The sequence below is a fragment of the Amblyraja radiata genome, chromosome 8, assembly GCF_010909765.2.
Source record: "Amblyraja radiata isolate CabotCenter1 chromosome 8, sAmbRad1.1.pri, whole genome shotgun sequence".
NCBI classification, from domain to species: domain Eukaryota; kingdom Metazoa; phylum Chordata; class Chondrichthyes; order Rajiformes; family Rajidae; genus Amblyraja; species Amblyraja radiata.
In genome coordinates this window covers 52,309,347-52,328,062 of record NC_045963.1, presented here as the reverse complement: position 1 = coordinate 52,328,062, position 18,716 = coordinate 52,309,347, and the positions used below count along the sequence as shown (strand labels likewise).

General features: G+C 42.5%; 1 protein-coding gene across 2 annotated transcripts in view; it reads right to left on the bottom strand.

Moving 5' to 3' along the window:
• The window catches only part of ttc13 (tetratricopeptide repeat domain 13), a 54,380-nt gene that overhangs the window by 31,354 nt on the left and 4,310 nt on the right, over nucleotides 1–18,716 (bottom strand). For both annotated transcript variants that reach the window (XM_033025898.1, XM_033025897.1), the window contains exons 2-7: nucleotides 11,469–11,563; nucleotides 6,482–6,557; nucleotides 5,720–5,790; nucleotides 5,216–5,281; nucleotides 2,149–2,241; nucleotides 1,903–2,019 (exon numbers count right to left, since the gene is read on the bottom strand). In XM_033025898.1, the coding sequence (XP_032881789.1) occupies nucleotides 1,903–2,019; nucleotides 2,149–2,241; nucleotides 5,216–5,281; nucleotides 5,720–5,790; nucleotides 6,482–6,557; nucleotides 11,469–11,563 (518 nt within the window). The remainder of the gene's footprint in view (nucleotides 1–1,902; nucleotides 2,020–2,148; nucleotides 2,242–5,215; nucleotides 5,282–5,719; nucleotides 5,791–6,481; nucleotides 6,558–11,468; nucleotides 11,564–18,716) is intronic.

Here is an 18,716-nt window from a genome sequence, read left to right as displayed (position 1 = left end):
AAACGTACTTAGAATGTTGTAATAAAAATGGAGCATTTCTTTTTACTTGTAAACAGGTACAACTATGTTGTCAGTTCTACTACATGAATGGGTCAAATTTAATATTTTCTTATAGATTGAGTTCAATGCATTAGAGTGCCAGTGCAAATGGATACTTCAATTAGCCCTGCTTTCAAAAAGACAAGCTTACGGAAAATTGAAACATGAAGCTGGCAAGGAATCTATTTCTGCGAGAAAATGTCAACATTTACAAAACATTTTCCCCTAAGTGTGTGCAGTTTCCTTATTGCTACCGTACCCACCACATGACATCCTGATCAAATATAAATTAGACAGGAGATTGTATTCCTCAGCCAAGGCCACTGTACCACAGGGAATTACCACAGCCCCCTCACAGATGGCAGCATTTAAATTGCAATGTTACAATAGAAGAGTTGAGGCTTCCTGGGTATGTGCAGCCCAGTCTTTAACCAGCGAATCCAAGAGAAAAGTTTACAAGAAGAATCTGCCTGCCTCAAGGATTCATGTTTTAAATGTAAACATCATTGATTTTCATTTCTGGTCATGGCTTTCTTTACAGACTCTATACTAGAGATTTAGGTTTCTTCCTGTTGCATGCTTCAATCGTTTATATATACACCGAAGAGCTTCACCGTTAAACTGTAAAGTGCAAGCTTAATTATATTTTTACAATAGCAGAAGATGTTTTGTGGAAGTTTGCTTTCACAGCTGCTTATTCAATTGTAACTAGACCAAGTGCGGACCCGTTGGGTCACATTCCCCCAATGCAATATTCCACCACTCACCCACAGCCCCCAAGTGCGCAGGTGCAGTTGACGTTTTTAAAGTTTAAAATGGCAAAAACTTGTAAAATATGAGATCAATGTGAACGCATCTCACTCTCCCTCTTCAGTCCCCTATTTCCCTCCTCCATTATCCTCCCTCTCCCCACCCTCCACCAACCCTCCTCTGCTTCCTCCCCTCACCCTCCGCCCCGCTCTTCCCCCTCCCCTCCTCCATTACCTTACCATCCCTCTTCCTACCCCTATCCGCCTTCATTTTTTATGTAAATGAGATTCGGGATCCCATTGTGACGTCACTGTGACACGGCTGACGGTCTGGAGCCGGGGGAGGGAGAGGCCGAGGCCGCGGCCCAGTCCTTGCCCCGGGTCCTGCTCCTCTCCCTCCCCACGGACCCGGAGGAGCAGCACTGCTGCCCCCAGAGCTCACCCCTGTCTCAGCTCCGCTGTCATTTCAAATCCCACAAGCGCTGATACCAAGTCCACTGCGCAAGTGTGGAGACTTTCAGATATTTTAAAATCCGCAAGTGCGGATACCCTCAGTCACTCCCTCACTTCCCCCTCCATAAACCCTCTCCTCACTACCACCCTCCTCTCCCTCTATCCCCTGCTCCCCCACTCCTCACCTCCCCCCACAATGAAAATCACAATTTTTATTTAGAATGAAAGCTCCCCCCATCCCACCACCCCCCCCAACAATGAAAATGTCTAAACATTTTTTTTAATGGAATTCTCAATGAAAATCGCATTTTTTCTTTAAAAAAAACAAAACACAATACAAGCTGTTAATGAAAACGGAAGAATTTGATTAAAACTGATTTTTTTAAATTTTATATAAATTGTGATTTTTTATGTAGATGAGATTGTGATGTGCCTGATGAGCACAGCAAGTGGAAACGTGCTGAAAAAGTCTCTTTTTTAATCCCAGGACAATGGTGAGTAAGGTGGGCCAAAATTTGTAGCGCTATCGTGCACTGTTTGGCGGAGTTTTGAATCGTCACGCACTCACACGCATATATACAAACAAAGACAGTTCCAGTAATATATAGATATATTGCATTGTGTAATTAAAGAAACAGAAGAAGCATGATCACCTACTCACCTCAGAAATAAAGTATAGTGTGCCTCTGTGCCTATATAGACGTGCAGATGGGCGCAATTGTATCGCTCTGCTGAGGTCATTTAAAGCTTCACTTAACCGTCCCAGTGGTGACAAAATCTGAAGGGGGTTAAAAAATTAAGAGCAAACACACAAAATTGAAGTTGAGCATACAACTCTACTAAATGGGCCATTATAACATTTAAATCATACAAAATATTGGAATCAATGAATAATGACAGAATCTACCTCTGCTCTTTGTTCAAATACCTCGGGTGCATTCGGCTCTAAGGCTATAACTCTATTCAACTCCAACAGAGCAAGTTCAGCATTTCTGATATCCTGCAAACAAAAAGGTTGCTTAAGATAACAGCACTACAAGAAAAGTTAATCCACTTTTCTTTTATTTTTATAATCTTCCTCCATTATTCAAACAAGCATTTCAGATGTCAATTGCAGATGCTGGCAATCCAAAATAAAAACACAAAATACTGGAAGCACTTAGCAGGTCAGTCAAAAATTGTAGCACTAACGTGTACCGTTTTGGCGTAGTTCCATGATCACATCCACACACAGGCAGACACACACACACACACACACACACAGTAACAAACAAGATGAGAGTTTTAATAATATACTAGACCAAGTATTGACCCGTTGGGTCTGTTCCCCCAACACGCGTTTGCGGGGGGGGTGCAGGGCGGCGTGCGGCGTCACACACACTAACCAACCCCACACTAACTACCCCCCTTGATATCATAGAGGGGGGGAGAGAGAGAGAGAGAGGGGGGAGAGAGAGAGAGGAGGGGAGAGAGGGAAGGGGGAGAGAGAGACAGAGGGGGGAGATATATTGGAGATGGGGAGAGAGGGGGGGGAGAGAGAGAGAGACGGGGGAGAGAGAGAGAGAAGGGGGAGAGAGAGAGGGGGGATGGATGGGGGGAGAGAGGGAGGGGGGGGATGGAGGGGGGAGAGAGAGAGGAGGGGGGGAGAGAGAGGGGGGGGAGAGAGAGGAGGGGGGGAGGGAGAGAGAGACGGGGGAGAGAGAGGAGGGGGGGAGAGAGAAGGGGGAGAGAGAGAAGGGGGAGAGAGAGAGAAGGGGGAGAGAAAGAGAAGGGGGAGGGGGGGAGAAAGGAGGGGGGGGGAGAGGAGGGGGGGAGGGAGAGGAGGGGGGGAGAGAGAGGGGGGGAGAGAGAGGAGGGGGGGATAGAGGGGGGGGGATAGAGAGGAGGGGGGATAGAGAGGAGGGGGGGATAGAGAGGAGGGGGGGGATAGAGAGGAGGGGGGGGATAGAGAGGAGGGGGGGGATAGAGAGGAGGGGGGGGGATAGAGAGGAGGGGGGGGATAGAGAGGGGGGGGAGATAGAGGGGGGGGGGGAGATAGAGAGGGGGGGGGGGTGTCACAAGGTTTTTTTCAAAGCTCGCTTGCCCGCTCGCAAGGTTTTTTTCAAAGGACTTGCGTACGGCGCGACTGGCAGCGCGTTCGGTTTGCGGCTCTGAACGAGCGGCGGCTGTGAGAGCGCGGCGGTGACCTCCGGGTCTGCAGACGCTCTTTCTTTCTGCGAGTTTTGAATAAAGGGGGGGGGGGGGGCGTAACGCGACTCGTGGAAAACTGCGCATGCGTGTTGACGGCAGCTGCATTAATCCACAGCGGCGGGGGGGCGGGGCCGGGAAGCAGGTGGGCCTCGATTGGTGGGCATGTGGACATTGTGACGTCAGAAGCTGGCAAGCGGCAATTTTTTTTTTTTAAGTGAGTTTTGTGAACAGCTTTATTCAAAATCTGGGGAAATAATTGAGCAGATTGAGGAATGGATTTCTGAAATCATGTTAAATCCCTACCGAAATATGTAAATATCTCCGCATTTTTGCGTCTGGTTTTCGAGGAAATATGTTTAAAAAGCAAAATGACGCACGTGCACACACACACAGTTTTAAAAGTATATATAGATAGATACTAGACAGTGGGGAAAGAAAGAGCTGACATATCAAGTCATGCACCCTTCATTAGAACCCAAAAAAAGTGTTCCTCTGATGCTGCTTGACTTGCTGAGGGCTGCTAGCATTTTCTGTTTGCTTGCATTTCAATGGCTATCTAGGCAAAACTATATTTGCTTCTAATTATCAGTAGCTTAACTTATTAAACATGAGGAACATCCTTCAAAATACAGGTTAGTTCTGTTATAATGTGCGTTCCATACCACAAACTTGATAGAACATGATTAATGGATTAGTGAACACTATGTGTATGTATTACACAGCCAAATAGTTCAATGGATATTTATAGTCACATGTGCCATTGAACATTCCATAGTGAAATTAATTTTGCATATAATGTTGGCGCCGCCATATTTGGCGCCATTTCATTAAGTACACATTTCCGGCCTGGCCAAGCGCAGCCCTGGTGTTGTCCGCTGCTGCAGGTCGCATCCAGTCCACGTGATCGGCCTCTTGGAGCAGCGCACAGTCCAGCTGAGCACAAGGCTGTTGCAGAGTCTCCAGTGGCCCACTCCACCGTCGAGGCAATACACTCCCTCCTGCAGCCGGTCTGCCTACCGGCCCTCCATCTGACTTTTTCCACTGGGCGGGCAAACCGGGTCTCCAGAGGTGGGTTCTCGGTCCACGGCGCGAGTCGGTCTACACGACGAGCTGGGCAGTCCGGGCAAGTCCCCGGTTTCCGGCAGCAAGTGGGGCTTACTGGGCGGGTCCTCTATCTTCGATACTCCTGCCGCGCGTGAGGCTCCTTGGGATTGGTTACAACGTAATTTCAATCATGAACTAGAGAACTACTTAAAGGTTACTTTGGAAATTTACTAGCCGGAAAAAAAGTGTCTTGAAAAAAAAACTCCAGCAAAAAAAATGCTTCCATATTACCTCCCCACAGTAATCAGATTCCAGAGAGTATAGTCTGTCAATTTCATCGTAGGTGCCCACTTAATTTGGCAAGCAATCACTTTTATTAAGACTTTTACAATAATACTCAATTAAATAATAAAACATACAGCCTTTAGTATTATAGCTTGCAGTAACAAAAATAAATATCGCTTTTTAAAATAGCTTTATTTTTGAAAAATGCTACGGGAAAAATAAAGTTTGTTATTGTGAGTCTGAAACAAGCTCCCCACCGTGTTGGCCCCATTGACATAAATGTTTCTACAATAACACCTTCTATAATGCAAGGTTTCTTAGGAACATAAATGTTGCGTTATAGCAGAACCACCCTTATACAAGTAGAAATTAAAGCTCAAAATGCCTTAAAATAAATATCACAAGCTTTCTAGAATCATGAATTTGGTGTTATTGCAAACAGATAGAATACTGACCTGTAAGCCTTTCTTTCCATATGCTATTCCTCTTCCATAGATCGCACTCACAAGTTCCGGGTTTCCCTACTCTCGTACAAAGACACAAAATAGAGTAAAGGCAAGGTGCAATAAAAATCATAAAAAGTTGTTCAATTGTATGCTGCTTCTATGTGATAGATTCGCAACTAATTTGAAATATCACAGAATATTTAAGACATTAATTTCACATTAAATTTGAATACTCAAAGATAAATCTCCAATAAAAGCAAGGTTCCTTGATGGCAGATGTTAAACACTTTGTTGCTAAGCAATTTCAAGCACTCATTCACCAGATGTAGAAAGATGTTCCATCTCCACCTTAGTAAGGCACCAGTAAGGCAGTCTTACAATGCAAAATATTTCCATGCAGTTCTAGATTTGCATATACCAGGTACACATAATTATATATTTAAAACATTATGTAAATAATTCCCATAAAGGAATGATACCGTTTGTGTTGTAATTTTAATAAAACATACATACCTGTAAAAGGGCTGAGAAGCGCTTTATTGCTTCATCATATAAGCTGTTTCCAATCAAGGCATAGCCAAATGCTGGGAAAATATTATGTACAAACAGATGGTAATTAACATCATCTTAAAAAGACTATTTAAATTAAGTAGGCAGTTTAATCCCAAAGAACTCTGGATGTTATTTTATTTTATCTCTATGCAAATTTTGTTGAAGGTGTAACGAGAAAGAATAATTCATATCAGTGGGGACCCAGAAGAGTTCAGCCAACAAAGAGTTTACTTCAATTCCGGATATTTTAGCTCCGTAACTGCTAATCAGCAGTCTCAATGGGTCAAGAGCACTTTCAAATATTGAAGATCAGCAAAGTTACATCCATATTTTGGATTATTTTTTGCATATATCTTCTTAAGATAGTAAAACTAATTTTTTTTTTTTTAAATGGAATACAGAACATTGATGCTGATTGCGGTGCTGATAACTGGATCTCTAGTTGCATCAAATAGATTCAAGGGGAGAAAACTGTTTTTTGTTAACTATTCGAAAACAACACTGGGTATACAAAGATATGAATGTACACATATGCGGAAGTGTTTCTGAGAGACACTCAGAAAATCCTTGCTATCCTGCTCCTATTAATCACCAGTTAATATGACAAGACCCAAAAGGAGAAGAACACAAGATTTGTTTCCCTTTCCAAAAAATGTTTTTTTTCTTGATCTGATTATCCATCTTCAAATTCACTGATATAAAATATTAATGTACAATGCCTACCTAATTCCTCATTTGTATTTGTATCAATGGTAGAAAATGGAAACCTCTTTTGTTCAGCCAAAACTTTAGCTTGACTCTGGAAGCAAGAAACATAATGCATTAGTGCAAGGAGTATCAACCATGCAACCATAAAATGAAGGGTAACATATAAAATAATATTTCTCCATCATTATCATAATCACTTCTCAATATTCAGTGAAAGATGCTTCCATTATGTCAAAAGTTTTACATTTATTTCCCCAACACGGAAATTTCAATATACAGACGCTCCCCGACTTGGATAAGGGCTCCATCTCGCAGACTCGCGCAAGTCAGATGTTACATAGGTCAGAAACAGAAGTGCTACTGCACACGCGTAAATTTACTATTCCTACTGTGTATTACCAGTGGGAGACAACGTGGGAACTCTAACGTGGAGCATCCACGGGAACAAGCGACTGGCTCGCGGAAACGGCCATATGCGCAATAGTACACAGTTATCAAGACTACCGAGATGTGCAACTCGGAAATAAAGCAGTGGGCTTAAAGAATTGCTTAGGTAAGTGCAAGCTCACGCATGTCGCCAATCACATACGTTGGGTAGTGCCTGTAATCTGGTTGAGGTATTTTTGATGAAACACTGTTGAACATTCTCTGTATGTTTTGGACAACTGCTATGATTTGCCTGATAAACTTCCACCATTTCTTGGTTAAAACCATAAGAAAATATACTCTCTAAAGAGTTGCTCAAATAATGTTGACACAAGGAGGGATGGCAAGAGCTTTGATGGAAAGAGACATTCTCCCCTGGAAGAATTGGGGTGCAAGTCTACAGCCCCTGAAAATAGCAATAGATGAAGGGCTGAGACAGGATAATCAGAATATTTTCTCCCAGGGGAGTCTAAACCCGTGAGCATAGGTTTAAGTTGAAAGGGAATAAATGTAACAGTTTTTCCACATAGAAGGTGGTGATTATATGGAACTAGCTGCCATTGGAAGTGGTGAGGGCCAATAGAATTACAAAGGCATTTGGACAGATACTCTGATAGAAAAGGCATAGAGGGCTACAGGTCTAACATGATGGATTGGAGACTTTAATGCGCATAATCCTTTATGGGGTAGTGATCACAGGGATAAAAATGGTGTTATTGTTGAAGAATTTCTAGACAAGTATGAGTTGGTATTGTTAAATGATGGAAGGCCGTCTAGGTATAATATTGTGAGAAACACCTGCAGCCACATAGATTTATCAATTGCTTCATCAAATTTAGCAAGAATTGGTGAATGGGATGTAATGGATAGATATACACTGGGTAGTGATCATTATCCAATTTTATGTAGGTTTGGTAGGGATTTGAGGAGAGAAGTGGAAAAGAAAGTCCCTAGATATAACTTTTTTCACGCCAAATGGGATAAATTCCAAGAGAAGGCTCAAAGTTTAGTTGGAGAGGTTAATATTGAGGGTTCTGTAGATAGTTGGAATACTTCCATTAGTCTCATGATTCATGAGGCAGCTTGTTGTACTATTCCTGTGAAGCAGGAACCTAGGTCCCGTATGTCTGTTCCTTGGTGGAATAAAGAATGTGATGAAGCTGTAAGGAATAGGAATATAGCCTATCGAAAATTAAGAAAGTATCCAATTTTGGTCAATGCAATGGAGTACAAGCGGCTAAGGGCAGTAGCAAGACGAGTTGTAAAGGATGCAAAGAGGAATAGTTGGAGGAAGTTTTGTGGTACGCTAGGCCCGGAAACTCCAGTAAGGCATTTGTGGTCAGCTGTGCGTAGAATGTCAGGAGTATACAAAAGAAGTTTGTTACCAGTGTTGCAGAAGGGTGAGGTGGTAGCAGTCTCCAATAAGGAAAAAGCAGACATGTGTGTTGACAGTTTTCAAGCAGTGCATAGATCAGAGAGCATGGGAGTGGAGAGGTGTAGAAAGAGAACTGAGCTGATGGCAGTTAATCAGTGGAAGCTGGAGAGGAGTTTAGTAAATGATAATACCTTTAATCTGTTTTTTACCATAAAAGAGTTGAAGGATGCAATTATGTCTGGGGCAAATACCACCCCGGGGAGAGATAGGTTGTCGTATGAGTTATTTAAACATCTGGATGATATTGTACTTGATGAAATCTTAGCTTTGTTTAATACTGTGTGGGCAGAGGGTTATTTACCAAAGGAATGGAAACATGCAGTCGTGGTCCCTATTTTAAAACCAGGCAAAGAGGCATCTGACCCTAGTTCATATCGCCCTATAGCGCTCACAGCAGTGCTCTGTAAAATTATGGAGAGGATGGTAACCAACAGACTAGTTTATTTTTTAGAAACCAGAGGACTACTTGTTGATGTACAGAATGGCTTTAGGAATGGAAGGTCTACAATGGAGTCTGTATCAGTTTTGGATCAGGATATTAAAAGGGCATTTAGAAGCAAGGAAACAGTAGTGAGTGTATTCCTTGATATTGAGAAGGCATATGATTCTTTGTGGAAGGAGGGATTAATGATTAAAATTTTTGACTTGGGAGTCAGGGGACGAATGTTCAACTGGATTAAGGATTTTTTATTGAATAGAACAATACAAGTAATGGTTGGTAGTGTCAGCTCAGAGACTGTAGAAATAGAGAATGGAACCCCGCAGGGAAGTGTTATCAGTCCAGTTTTATTTAATATCATGATAAACGACATATTTTGTAAATTAGAGGGAGGATTTGGTCTGTCTTTGTTTGCAGATGACGGGGCCATCTGGAAAAGAGGTCGTAATGTAGAGTTTGTTTTAAAACAGATTCAAAGAGTGTTAGTGTCTGTAGAGGAATGGGGGAACACATGGGGCTTTAAAATCTCTGCCTCTAAGACTAAATATATGGTATTTGGTTTTAAAAGAAAGTTACCTAAGTTAGGGCTGTATATGTATGGGTCTCTATTGGAGAAGGTAAAGGTTTTTAAGTTTTTGGGTGTTTGGTTTGAAGAGCGTATGACTTGGGCTGTGCATGTAGGTAAAATTGTGTTGAAGTGTGGAAAAGTTCTGAATGTTATGAGAAGTCTGGTTGGGTGTGAGTGGGGGGCCAACAGGGAGACAATGCTGCTAATTTATCAGGCCATGATCAGATCTTCTCTTGACTATGGGTGTTTTGTGTATGGGTCTGCGTCTAAAACTGTTCTGGCTAGGCTAGATGTGTTGCAGGCAAAGGCTTTGAGGCTTTGCTGTGGAGCCTTCAGGACTTCCCCAGTCCCTGCCCTGATTGTTGAAATGGGAGAAATGCCCTTATGGTTAAGGCACATTAAGCTAGGGTTACATTACTGGGCTAAACTTTGTGGGCGTAATGATACCTTCCTAGCAAGGTGTTTGTTGCAAGAGGTTGATGATGGTAACAAATATAACACATTTTTTGTCATTATAAATCAGTGGGCTAAGAAGCTGGGTTTGGAACAAGGGGGTATTATAGAGCATACAATATGGCTACCTGTGCCCTATTGGGTTCTTCCTGAACTGTTTATTGAGCTTGCTTTTCTTCAGGAAAAGGATAAGCGCGAGGTGACTCCAAGAGTAGTGGAATATCTTAATTCAATCAGTGAGAGCACTTTGATTGTTTTTACAGATGGATCTAAAGATCCAGTTAGTGGGAGAGCTGGGTTTGGAGTGTATGTGGAGCAGCTTGGGTTGAAGATTGGCCGGCGCATTTCTGATGGAAGCTCTGTTCTCACGACTGAATTAATGGCAATTCAATGGGCTCTATGGTGGATTGAGGAAGCCAGTTTTAGTGAAGTCATTATCTGTTCTGATTCTGCAGCTGCTCTTGAAACTTTAAGAGTAGGGAAATCTAAAGCTCGTCCTGACATTCTAAATGAAATCATGAGTGTGTTTTCTAGAATTGGGTTTGCGTGTAACATCACTTTTTGCTGGGTTCCCGGGCATGCTGGGGTGAGGGGGAATGAGCAGGTGGACCTCATAGCAAAGGAGAGTTTAAGAAGAGAAATAGATATCCATGTATTATTGGGGAGAGTGGAACTGAGAGAAATAATTAAAGAGGGCTTAACAAAAGAATGGCAGAGAGGATGGGAAATGGAAGTCAGGGGTAGACACTACTTTTCTATACAATCTGAAGTTAGGAAAATATGTTTCTGTACATCTTTGTCCCGTAGGGACTCAGTTAAACTGTGTAGATTGAGGTTGGGACACTGTGGGTTAAATTACTATTTGTGCATTGTAGGGAAACATGTTTCTGGCTTGTGTGAATGTGGGAGTAATGAGACAGTTAAGCATGTTTTCCTAGAATGTAAAAAGTACAGGGTAGAAAGAGAAGTATTGTTTGTTAGACTGACAGGACTTGGAGTTGAGGCTTTTTCTGTTTCATCTTTGTTTGGACACAGTGAGAAACATGAACTGATATCCAGGGCTGTTCTTCAATTCCTGCAAGTTACAGGACTGTATGTAAGGATTTAGTTCAAACTTTGACCTGTGGAGGGCAGTAATACGCTTAGCAGCGTCTACACTGCCGGAATCCTACAAGAAGAAGAAGCAGAAGGTCTAACATGAACAAATGGGATTAGCATAGTCAGGCATTACATTCATCATGGATGAGCTAAAAGGGCTCAATTTTGTGCTGTTTGTATCTGCAATTCTGGTTACAAATCAACAAATTTATACGCTGTAAGTCTCTAAACATCTGGAACAAATGAATGACTAAATGTTTTATAGTATCTTAATGACAAATTAAGATACTCTATGTAATAAGCAGGCTTTAACAAGATGAATTGGAAATGTTGCACCTTAAAATTGTTCAGATTTAATTTCAGATGAATGATTTAATGAATTCAAGTTTTGGTCTACCTTAGATTTCCTTAGACTTCAAGACTAGTATTATTATTCATATATTAAAAATATAAAGGGACGTCTAGGTGCACAAGAACCATGTTCAAATCAATTTCAAAGCAATAAAACTATAGCACTTTCAGAGCCAGCAATGTCACGAGTTTAAAAAGCCTGTGTTCTGCTTTATTGTACAAGATATCATACCAGAATTTTTTCCGTATCCAAGGATGGCATTGGTTCACACGGCGGAGCTCCTCTTGGCACACAATCTGTGTCTTCAGGATTCAAAAATGAAGACTCTGAAACATTAAAAGAAAAGCTTACAGTAATTTAAAGCACTGACCCTGTGATAAATGTTTTCTTAGAGGTGACATAAATAAATGTATATAGAATCTGTTTATTCAAATAACCAGTTAGTGTTCTTGGATCAGCAATTACAGCTGGTATACAGCAATTGGTCAACACCTTACATAGAAAATAGGTGCAGGAGTAGGCAATTCGGCCCTTCGAGCCTGCACCGCCATTCAATATGATCATCCAACTCAGTATCCTGTACCTGCCTTCTCTCCATACCCCCTGATCCCTTTAGCCACAAGGGCCACATCTAACTCCCTCTTAAATATAGCAAGAGGAAGTTACAACACATCCCTTTGCCCTGAATGAACACAGAAAAAAACAAATGGACAAACTCAATTAGTCAAACAGCATCTGTGGAGGCAAAGGATGGTGGTCAACATTTTGGGTCAAGACCCTGCATCAGTACTATGTTTTATACTCCAGATTCCAGCATCTGCAGTCTCTTGTGTTTATGGTTTTATAGATCACATAATTACTCCAAGGGTTGTCAATTGTGTAGATTGTTTTAATACAGTTAAATGGTATAAAGATGCAAATATTGTTTTTAAATGATCGACCAACATAAACTCAAAATATTTTCAAACTAAAAAACTAAACTCAAAAAAGAGTAGATGCTGGAAAGCTGGGAAAACACAACAGCGCTGTCAACACCTGTGTAAAGAGGTTTCAGGTCTGAAACTTTCGCTTCAGAATCGAGAAAGAGACAAACAGGTTAGTCTAGGCAGTGGAGAAGTGGGAGGGGAGGCAATTAGGTGGAACAAAGGAATTTTCTTTGATAAGGTGAAGAAATGTACAAAAATGCAAGACAAAAATAGCCTGGCTTGATACGAACAGCCAGAAGGAGTGGTTATCTGAAGTTGGAGAATTGGATTGAGGCCTGCATGCTGTAACATGCCGAGACAAATGATATCGTACTCTTTCTCAAACATATGTTGGTTTAACATGCAGGTCACAGTGGGACTGGGAGAGCAACGGAAGCTCAGTGTCACTCTCATGAACAGACTGCAGGTGTTCCAGAAAGTGATCACCTAATCTGTTTGCTTTCTCCCATGCAGAGGAAGCCACATTAATGCATTACTCTACACTAGAAGTGCAAGGGATGGAAATACCATTTGCATTTCTGGATGGTGACTCAGGAAGAGGTGAAAGGACGGGTACTGCATCTCCTGTGGTTACCTGATGAACTGACATGGAAGAGTAGGCAGGGACAGGTTGTTGGAAAATTGTGAAGCTGCTTAAAGTTGAAAAAGATGATTTGTTGAATGTAAGGGCGATAGGATGGAAGGTAAAGACCAGGAGAACTTAAGAAAGGTCCCGACCCGAAACGTCACCTATCCGTGTTCTTCAGATATGCTCCAGACCTGCTGAGTTACTCTAGCACTTTGTATCTTTTCTGTAATTCAGTAATCCACAATACCTTGTTTCTGTGGAACTCTGTTCTCACTATGTTTAAGAGATAGAATGAAACCAGAGAAGCAGGAAATAGATGAGATGCAGTCAAGCGCTCTGGCCACTATGATACAGGGGAAACCATGGTTTAAATATTTCCGAAGCACCGAGGTGGAATGTTATTATCAGAGCAAATGTGACCCAGAGGAAGTGAGAGAATGGAATGGAGTCTTTACAGGGAGCAGAGAAGGAGGAAGTATAATCTAGGTACCTGTGGGAGTTGTGGACTTATAGTGGATATTGGTGGATAGCCTTTCCCTGGAGATGGAGACAAATAGTTAGAACAGAAAGAAAGGAATCAGAGATGAAACATGCAAAAGTGATGATTATGCGGGAAGTAGCACGGTCCTAATCTCACAACCAACCTCATTAAGGCCCTTGCACTTGTATCTGCACTGTCTGTAAAACTATAATACTTTAACACTATAGTCTGCACTCTGGTACTGGCTCCGGCCTCCCCACTATCAAAGGGATTTATTGGAATCACTGCCTTAAAAAGGCAACCAGCATCATCAGAGACCCACACCATCCTGGCCACATACTCATTTCACCCCTGCCATCGGGACGGTTTAGGAGCCTGAAAACTGTAACGTCCTGGTTCAGGAACTGCTTCTTCCCTACAGTCATTTGGCTATTAAACACTACAACCTCAAATAAGGTAGGGGTGTGTGTGTGTGCGTGTCTGTGTCTGTGTGTTCTATCTGGGACATATGACAATAAAACCTTCTTGACTCTTGGTATTTTACTCTAGGCATTTCCCTTCGTAGTTGTGCATCTTGAATGTACTCATGATTTGTCTGGATACCATGTTAACAAAGCTTTTCTCTGTATCTCAATAAACATGATAATGATAAACCAAACCATAAATTCAAAACTATTTATTGCAAACTGCCAGTGTGATATTGACAGTTTCATTCTTCTCCTGCAATTATTCCCATTAACGAATATTCTGTTAACCTCTCGCACATCACGCAAAAACATTCTTTGGTTTCTTACGCAGGTCCTTAGGAGCGAGATGACTTGCTTCCACTCAGGTTTTGTGGCCTCACCTGCCACATGAAAAGCTAGTACCGGACCTGCAGACACACAAATGGGGTAGGAATTGCCTCATTATGGTGAAATAGGGTAGGAGGTTTGCAACAATTGCATATTTTGAGGTAATTGCTCCTTCCATCGTTTACACTTGCCTTCGGTATTCACCTGGTGCGCACTGTTGAGGTTTTAAATACTGTCCCAACTGCCCCTTCTGTAATCTTGAGCAATCATGGGCCAAGTTTTCCCAGGTGACCGTCTTCTTCTTCTGTCGTATGTCTTTTAGACCTGCAGCTCCGTCGAGGCGAGCCAGGCCAACGTGTCATCGTCCAGGTCAATCAGACCTCGTTCACCATTCAGTGGCCGGTGTTGGGGCAACTGGTGACTATGTGCTCCACTGTCTGTGTTGGGTCGCCACACTCGCAGGAGGCACTGTCCACGAGGCCCCACCTCTTGTGGATGATGCAATTTCTCAGATGCTTTGAGAAGATCCGAGAATCTGTTCAACTGTCCATGTGGCAATCCCATCCCATGGCAAAGCTATAAAAAAGTATTTGTTTCAGGATTTGGTGTTGGGAATTTAAAAAATGAGGCTTGCTCACTGGAGGTTTAATTAGTGCCTCAGTGATGGGGAAGCTAGGCTAGCAGAGGCTACTGATATTGATTCACTTATCCTTTTAGATTTGGAGAATTTTTCAGAAAGCAACTTGGTGGAATCTCTCCAGTGCCTTGAGTTACCTATTGGAGGCAGTCCATTGGAGGAGTACATTGGAGAGCAAGGATCACTACTACCCAGCAGAGAGTTAATTTAATGCTGGTTCTGAGGGATTAATCTTAACCGTCCTTTTCATCAGTCCACCAAAAGCTATGTTATCACAGTGAAGGCTGTGCTGAATTTCATCATCAATATTTCCCTCGCCGAGAGGCACCTCCCGCAATAAGGGAAGTGGCTCACGTTTTCTAGGGTTTTGCCGTGAATTTTCACTGTTGTAGGTTGGTAAAGTGATAGATGGGTAAATGGCCTTTGTTTTTCAGAAATTTAGTGAAGTGTCTTTCCTATATCCTCATGTGAACATATGCAAGAATTTTCTGTATATTGTACCTCAATGTCCAATGTTGCTGCAAGTTTAATTCAGAAGTTGAGGCAAGGTAAACTAAGCAGTTTCCCTAATGATCCTGTAGATTGGTTACCTTTCAACTTTGTTGGAGGCGAGTTGCAGAATATTAGCAAGAAAAATTGAAAAGTGCTGGACCCTGCATGACAGCAGAATGTACCGATTGATCCCATTGATTCAGTAGTTAGAACAAGATATTTTTCTGTTGCATCCATGACTATCATGCAGAACCAAGATTGTGTATTTCTGGCACAAATCTCCACTCGGTCCACACTTGTAGATAGTCCACTCAAGAACCCCATCACTCACGGTCAGTGAGTCTAACAGAACTAAGTTAGAAGAGTGGTAGGGAGCAAGGAAATGCAGATACTAGTTTACAACAAAAAAAAACAGTGCTGTAGTAACTCAGGCAGCTTCTCTGGAGAACATAGACAGTGGACGTTTTGGGTCGAAACCCTTCTCCAGACTGATTACGGTGGTGGGGGGAGGGGTAGAAAGCCAGAAGAGAGGAGGGACAGGAAACAGCCTAACAAGTGATAAGTAGATACAGGTGGGGAGGGTTGAAAAAAAAAACCTCACATATATCCACCTATCACTTGCCAGGCAGTGTCCTGGCCCTCCTCTTTTCAGTTTTCTCCAGAAATGCTGCCTGACCTGCTGAGTTACTCCAGCATTTTGTATCTTTTTTTGAATAGGGTGGGGTGAGTTTAGTTAAGAAGAGGCAGAGTCAAAGGGTGTCCAAATTCTGTAGTGTTGTTGATGATCAGCCAACCAAACCACAGAAAGCATTGGTTAGCATATCCAGCCCGTCATAACTTAGCTGCTGAAATAGTGTGAACAATGGCTGTTGTTTCCTGCTAAAACAATATCGCAAATTTAAAATACTCATTCTTGGTTAAAAGTACTACATGACCTTATATCGCATATGCCCAACCCCACCCACAATCTGGTAACCTTGCAGCATCTACGAGCTCTGCGGCGCTGAAATGCTTAACTATGAATCAGTGATAGTGCTCTTGCCTGAAGCAGTTTGAAAGCTCAGATTCCATTTTAGGTATGTAAGTGGTAATATTTCAGCAAACAATCAAACACCGTACTGAGCTAATGCTATACTGTAAGAGATGCTATACTTCAGAGGAGATCTAAAATCAAAACACAACTGCTTTCTCAAATGGATGCAAAAGATTAAAGTGCTGGAATAAACACAGAACATGTTGAAAATAAAATTAAGTGTTAGATCCGAAATGTTAACACAGTTTCTCCTCCGATAGATACAGCCGGACGTACTGAGTATCCAACTTACTGAGTGTACAACGTATTCAGCAATTTCTGTTTTTATTTTAGATTTTCAGCATCTGCAGTTTTTTTTCCCCAATGAGCTGGAATAGCTGATTAAACTACTGCACTCAGGAAAACTGCAGCACATCTGCTTCAAGCAAGCATTTGCTAATCTTTATACAAGAATCTTAGATCCTGCACTAGTTACTAATTATTTATAAGACAACAGCAAGTCTGTGCATAAGATACCCAAGAATATATGGCTATGGTATCTTATTTATTATTAATTATTATTTTGCCTGGTATGTATATTGCATGTCAGCACTAAATTTCCCATTTGGGCAGGTAGAAATCCTTGCGTTACGTGCATGGATGTCATGAGCACATTTACATTTTTTTTTTTAAAAGCATTTGCCACATGCTTTAGCCAATTTATAACCCTGCCTCCCAAAAATAAAACATCCAAGTAGTCTGTGGGCCGAGGAGCTTTCTCGTTCAAGTTCGTGACCCAACTCATGGAACTACCTGAATTTTTAACATATTGTGCAAATATATTATATAAATCATACCTGAAACTAGTGAAGAACACAACCTGTACATTTTTAAAACTATGAGAAAAACCTCAAATTTTCCGAATATTAATTGCCCGTTTGATCAATCAATGCACGTTTGACATTGAGGTCGGACTCAAATTGACCAATCCCGCGCTTTGTTTTATGGTCACTCGGCAGCGAGGACCCTGGGATCATGGCTGCCTCCTAATTACATCAAAACAATAGCAAGGTTTAGAAGGAATAACGGTAATGCTAATAACCTTGATCATTTTGTTTTTCAATTGATTTATCTTTGTAAAGTTATGATGTGAACTGTTAGATAAAAATGATAAATAACAAATGTGGAGCTAGGGTTAGGATCAGTCAGTCGGGCATTCGGTCGGTTGGGCATTCGGTGGGTGCGTGGGTTGGGCATTCGGTGGGTGGGTGGGTTGGTCGGTGGGTGGGTGGATGGGTCAGTCAGTCAGTCGGGTTTGTTGGTAGGCCAATGGAAGTTGTCGAGGATCGGTCGGGCCGCCGGGCCTCCGGTGGGTGGTGAGAGTTGGGCCGGGCCAGGCCTCCAGTGGGTGGTGAGAGCGGTTGGTCGTGCCGTGCCTCCGGCGGGTGCTGCGAGAGGTTGGATGGCCGGTGGGTGCTGCGAGTGGTCAGTCGGGCTGTCGGCCGGCCAGTGTTGCAGCGAGCAAGCGGGCCGGCGTTATGGGAGTGCTGAAGGCGGCCCGGGCGGCGTGCAGGGCATTGCTGCTCCCCACCATCTTCACCATGATGATCCAGGGCATGCTGGCCGAGGTGGACGCGCTGAGGGGCCACACGTACGGAGCCCACAGCCGGTCCCAAAGCGGCTCCAGCTCCAGCCGTGGACAGCTCTGGAAGGGGGGCGAGTTAGGGTTAGGGTTAGGCATTTTCCTCTCATAGAAACATAGAAAATAGGTGCAGGAGTACACCGCCATTCAATATGATCATGGCTGATCATCCAACTCAGTATTCTGTACCTGCCTTCTCTCCATACCCCCTGATCCCTTTAGCCACAAGGGCCACATCTAACTCCCTCTTAAATATAGCCAATGAACTGGCCTCAACTACCTTCTGCGGGAGAGAATTCCAGAGATTCACCACTCTCTGTGTGAAAAAGGTTTTCCTCATCTCGGTCCTAAAAGATTTCCCCCTTATCCTTAAACTGTTACCCCTTGTTCTGGACTTCCCCAACATCGGGAACAATCTTCCTGCATCTAGCCTGTCCAACACCGTAAGAATTTTGTAAGTTTCTATAAGATCCCCTCTCAATCTCCTAAATTCTAGAGAGTATAAACCAAGTCTATCCAGTCTTTCTTCATAAGACAGTCCTGACATCCCAGGAATCAGCACTGCCCTAGTCCCACTGTGGCCTATACTATATATATAGTATAATAATATGGTTTAAATATACTGCAACACGGAAATAAACTCCCCATGGTGTAATATGGGCATTGGACATTAGATGGCGCCGCTTACTTTTTCGATCTCATTTTCTAATTAGTTTAATTAATTAATGTGCAACTTTTGGCACTGACGAGTTATGACATCCTTCTCAATTATATTTTATCTAAATATGTGTAAAGTTTCATGTAGTTCCAAGACATGGGTCACGAAAGTTGATTTCAAGACACATTTTTGATACTCGGCCCACAGCC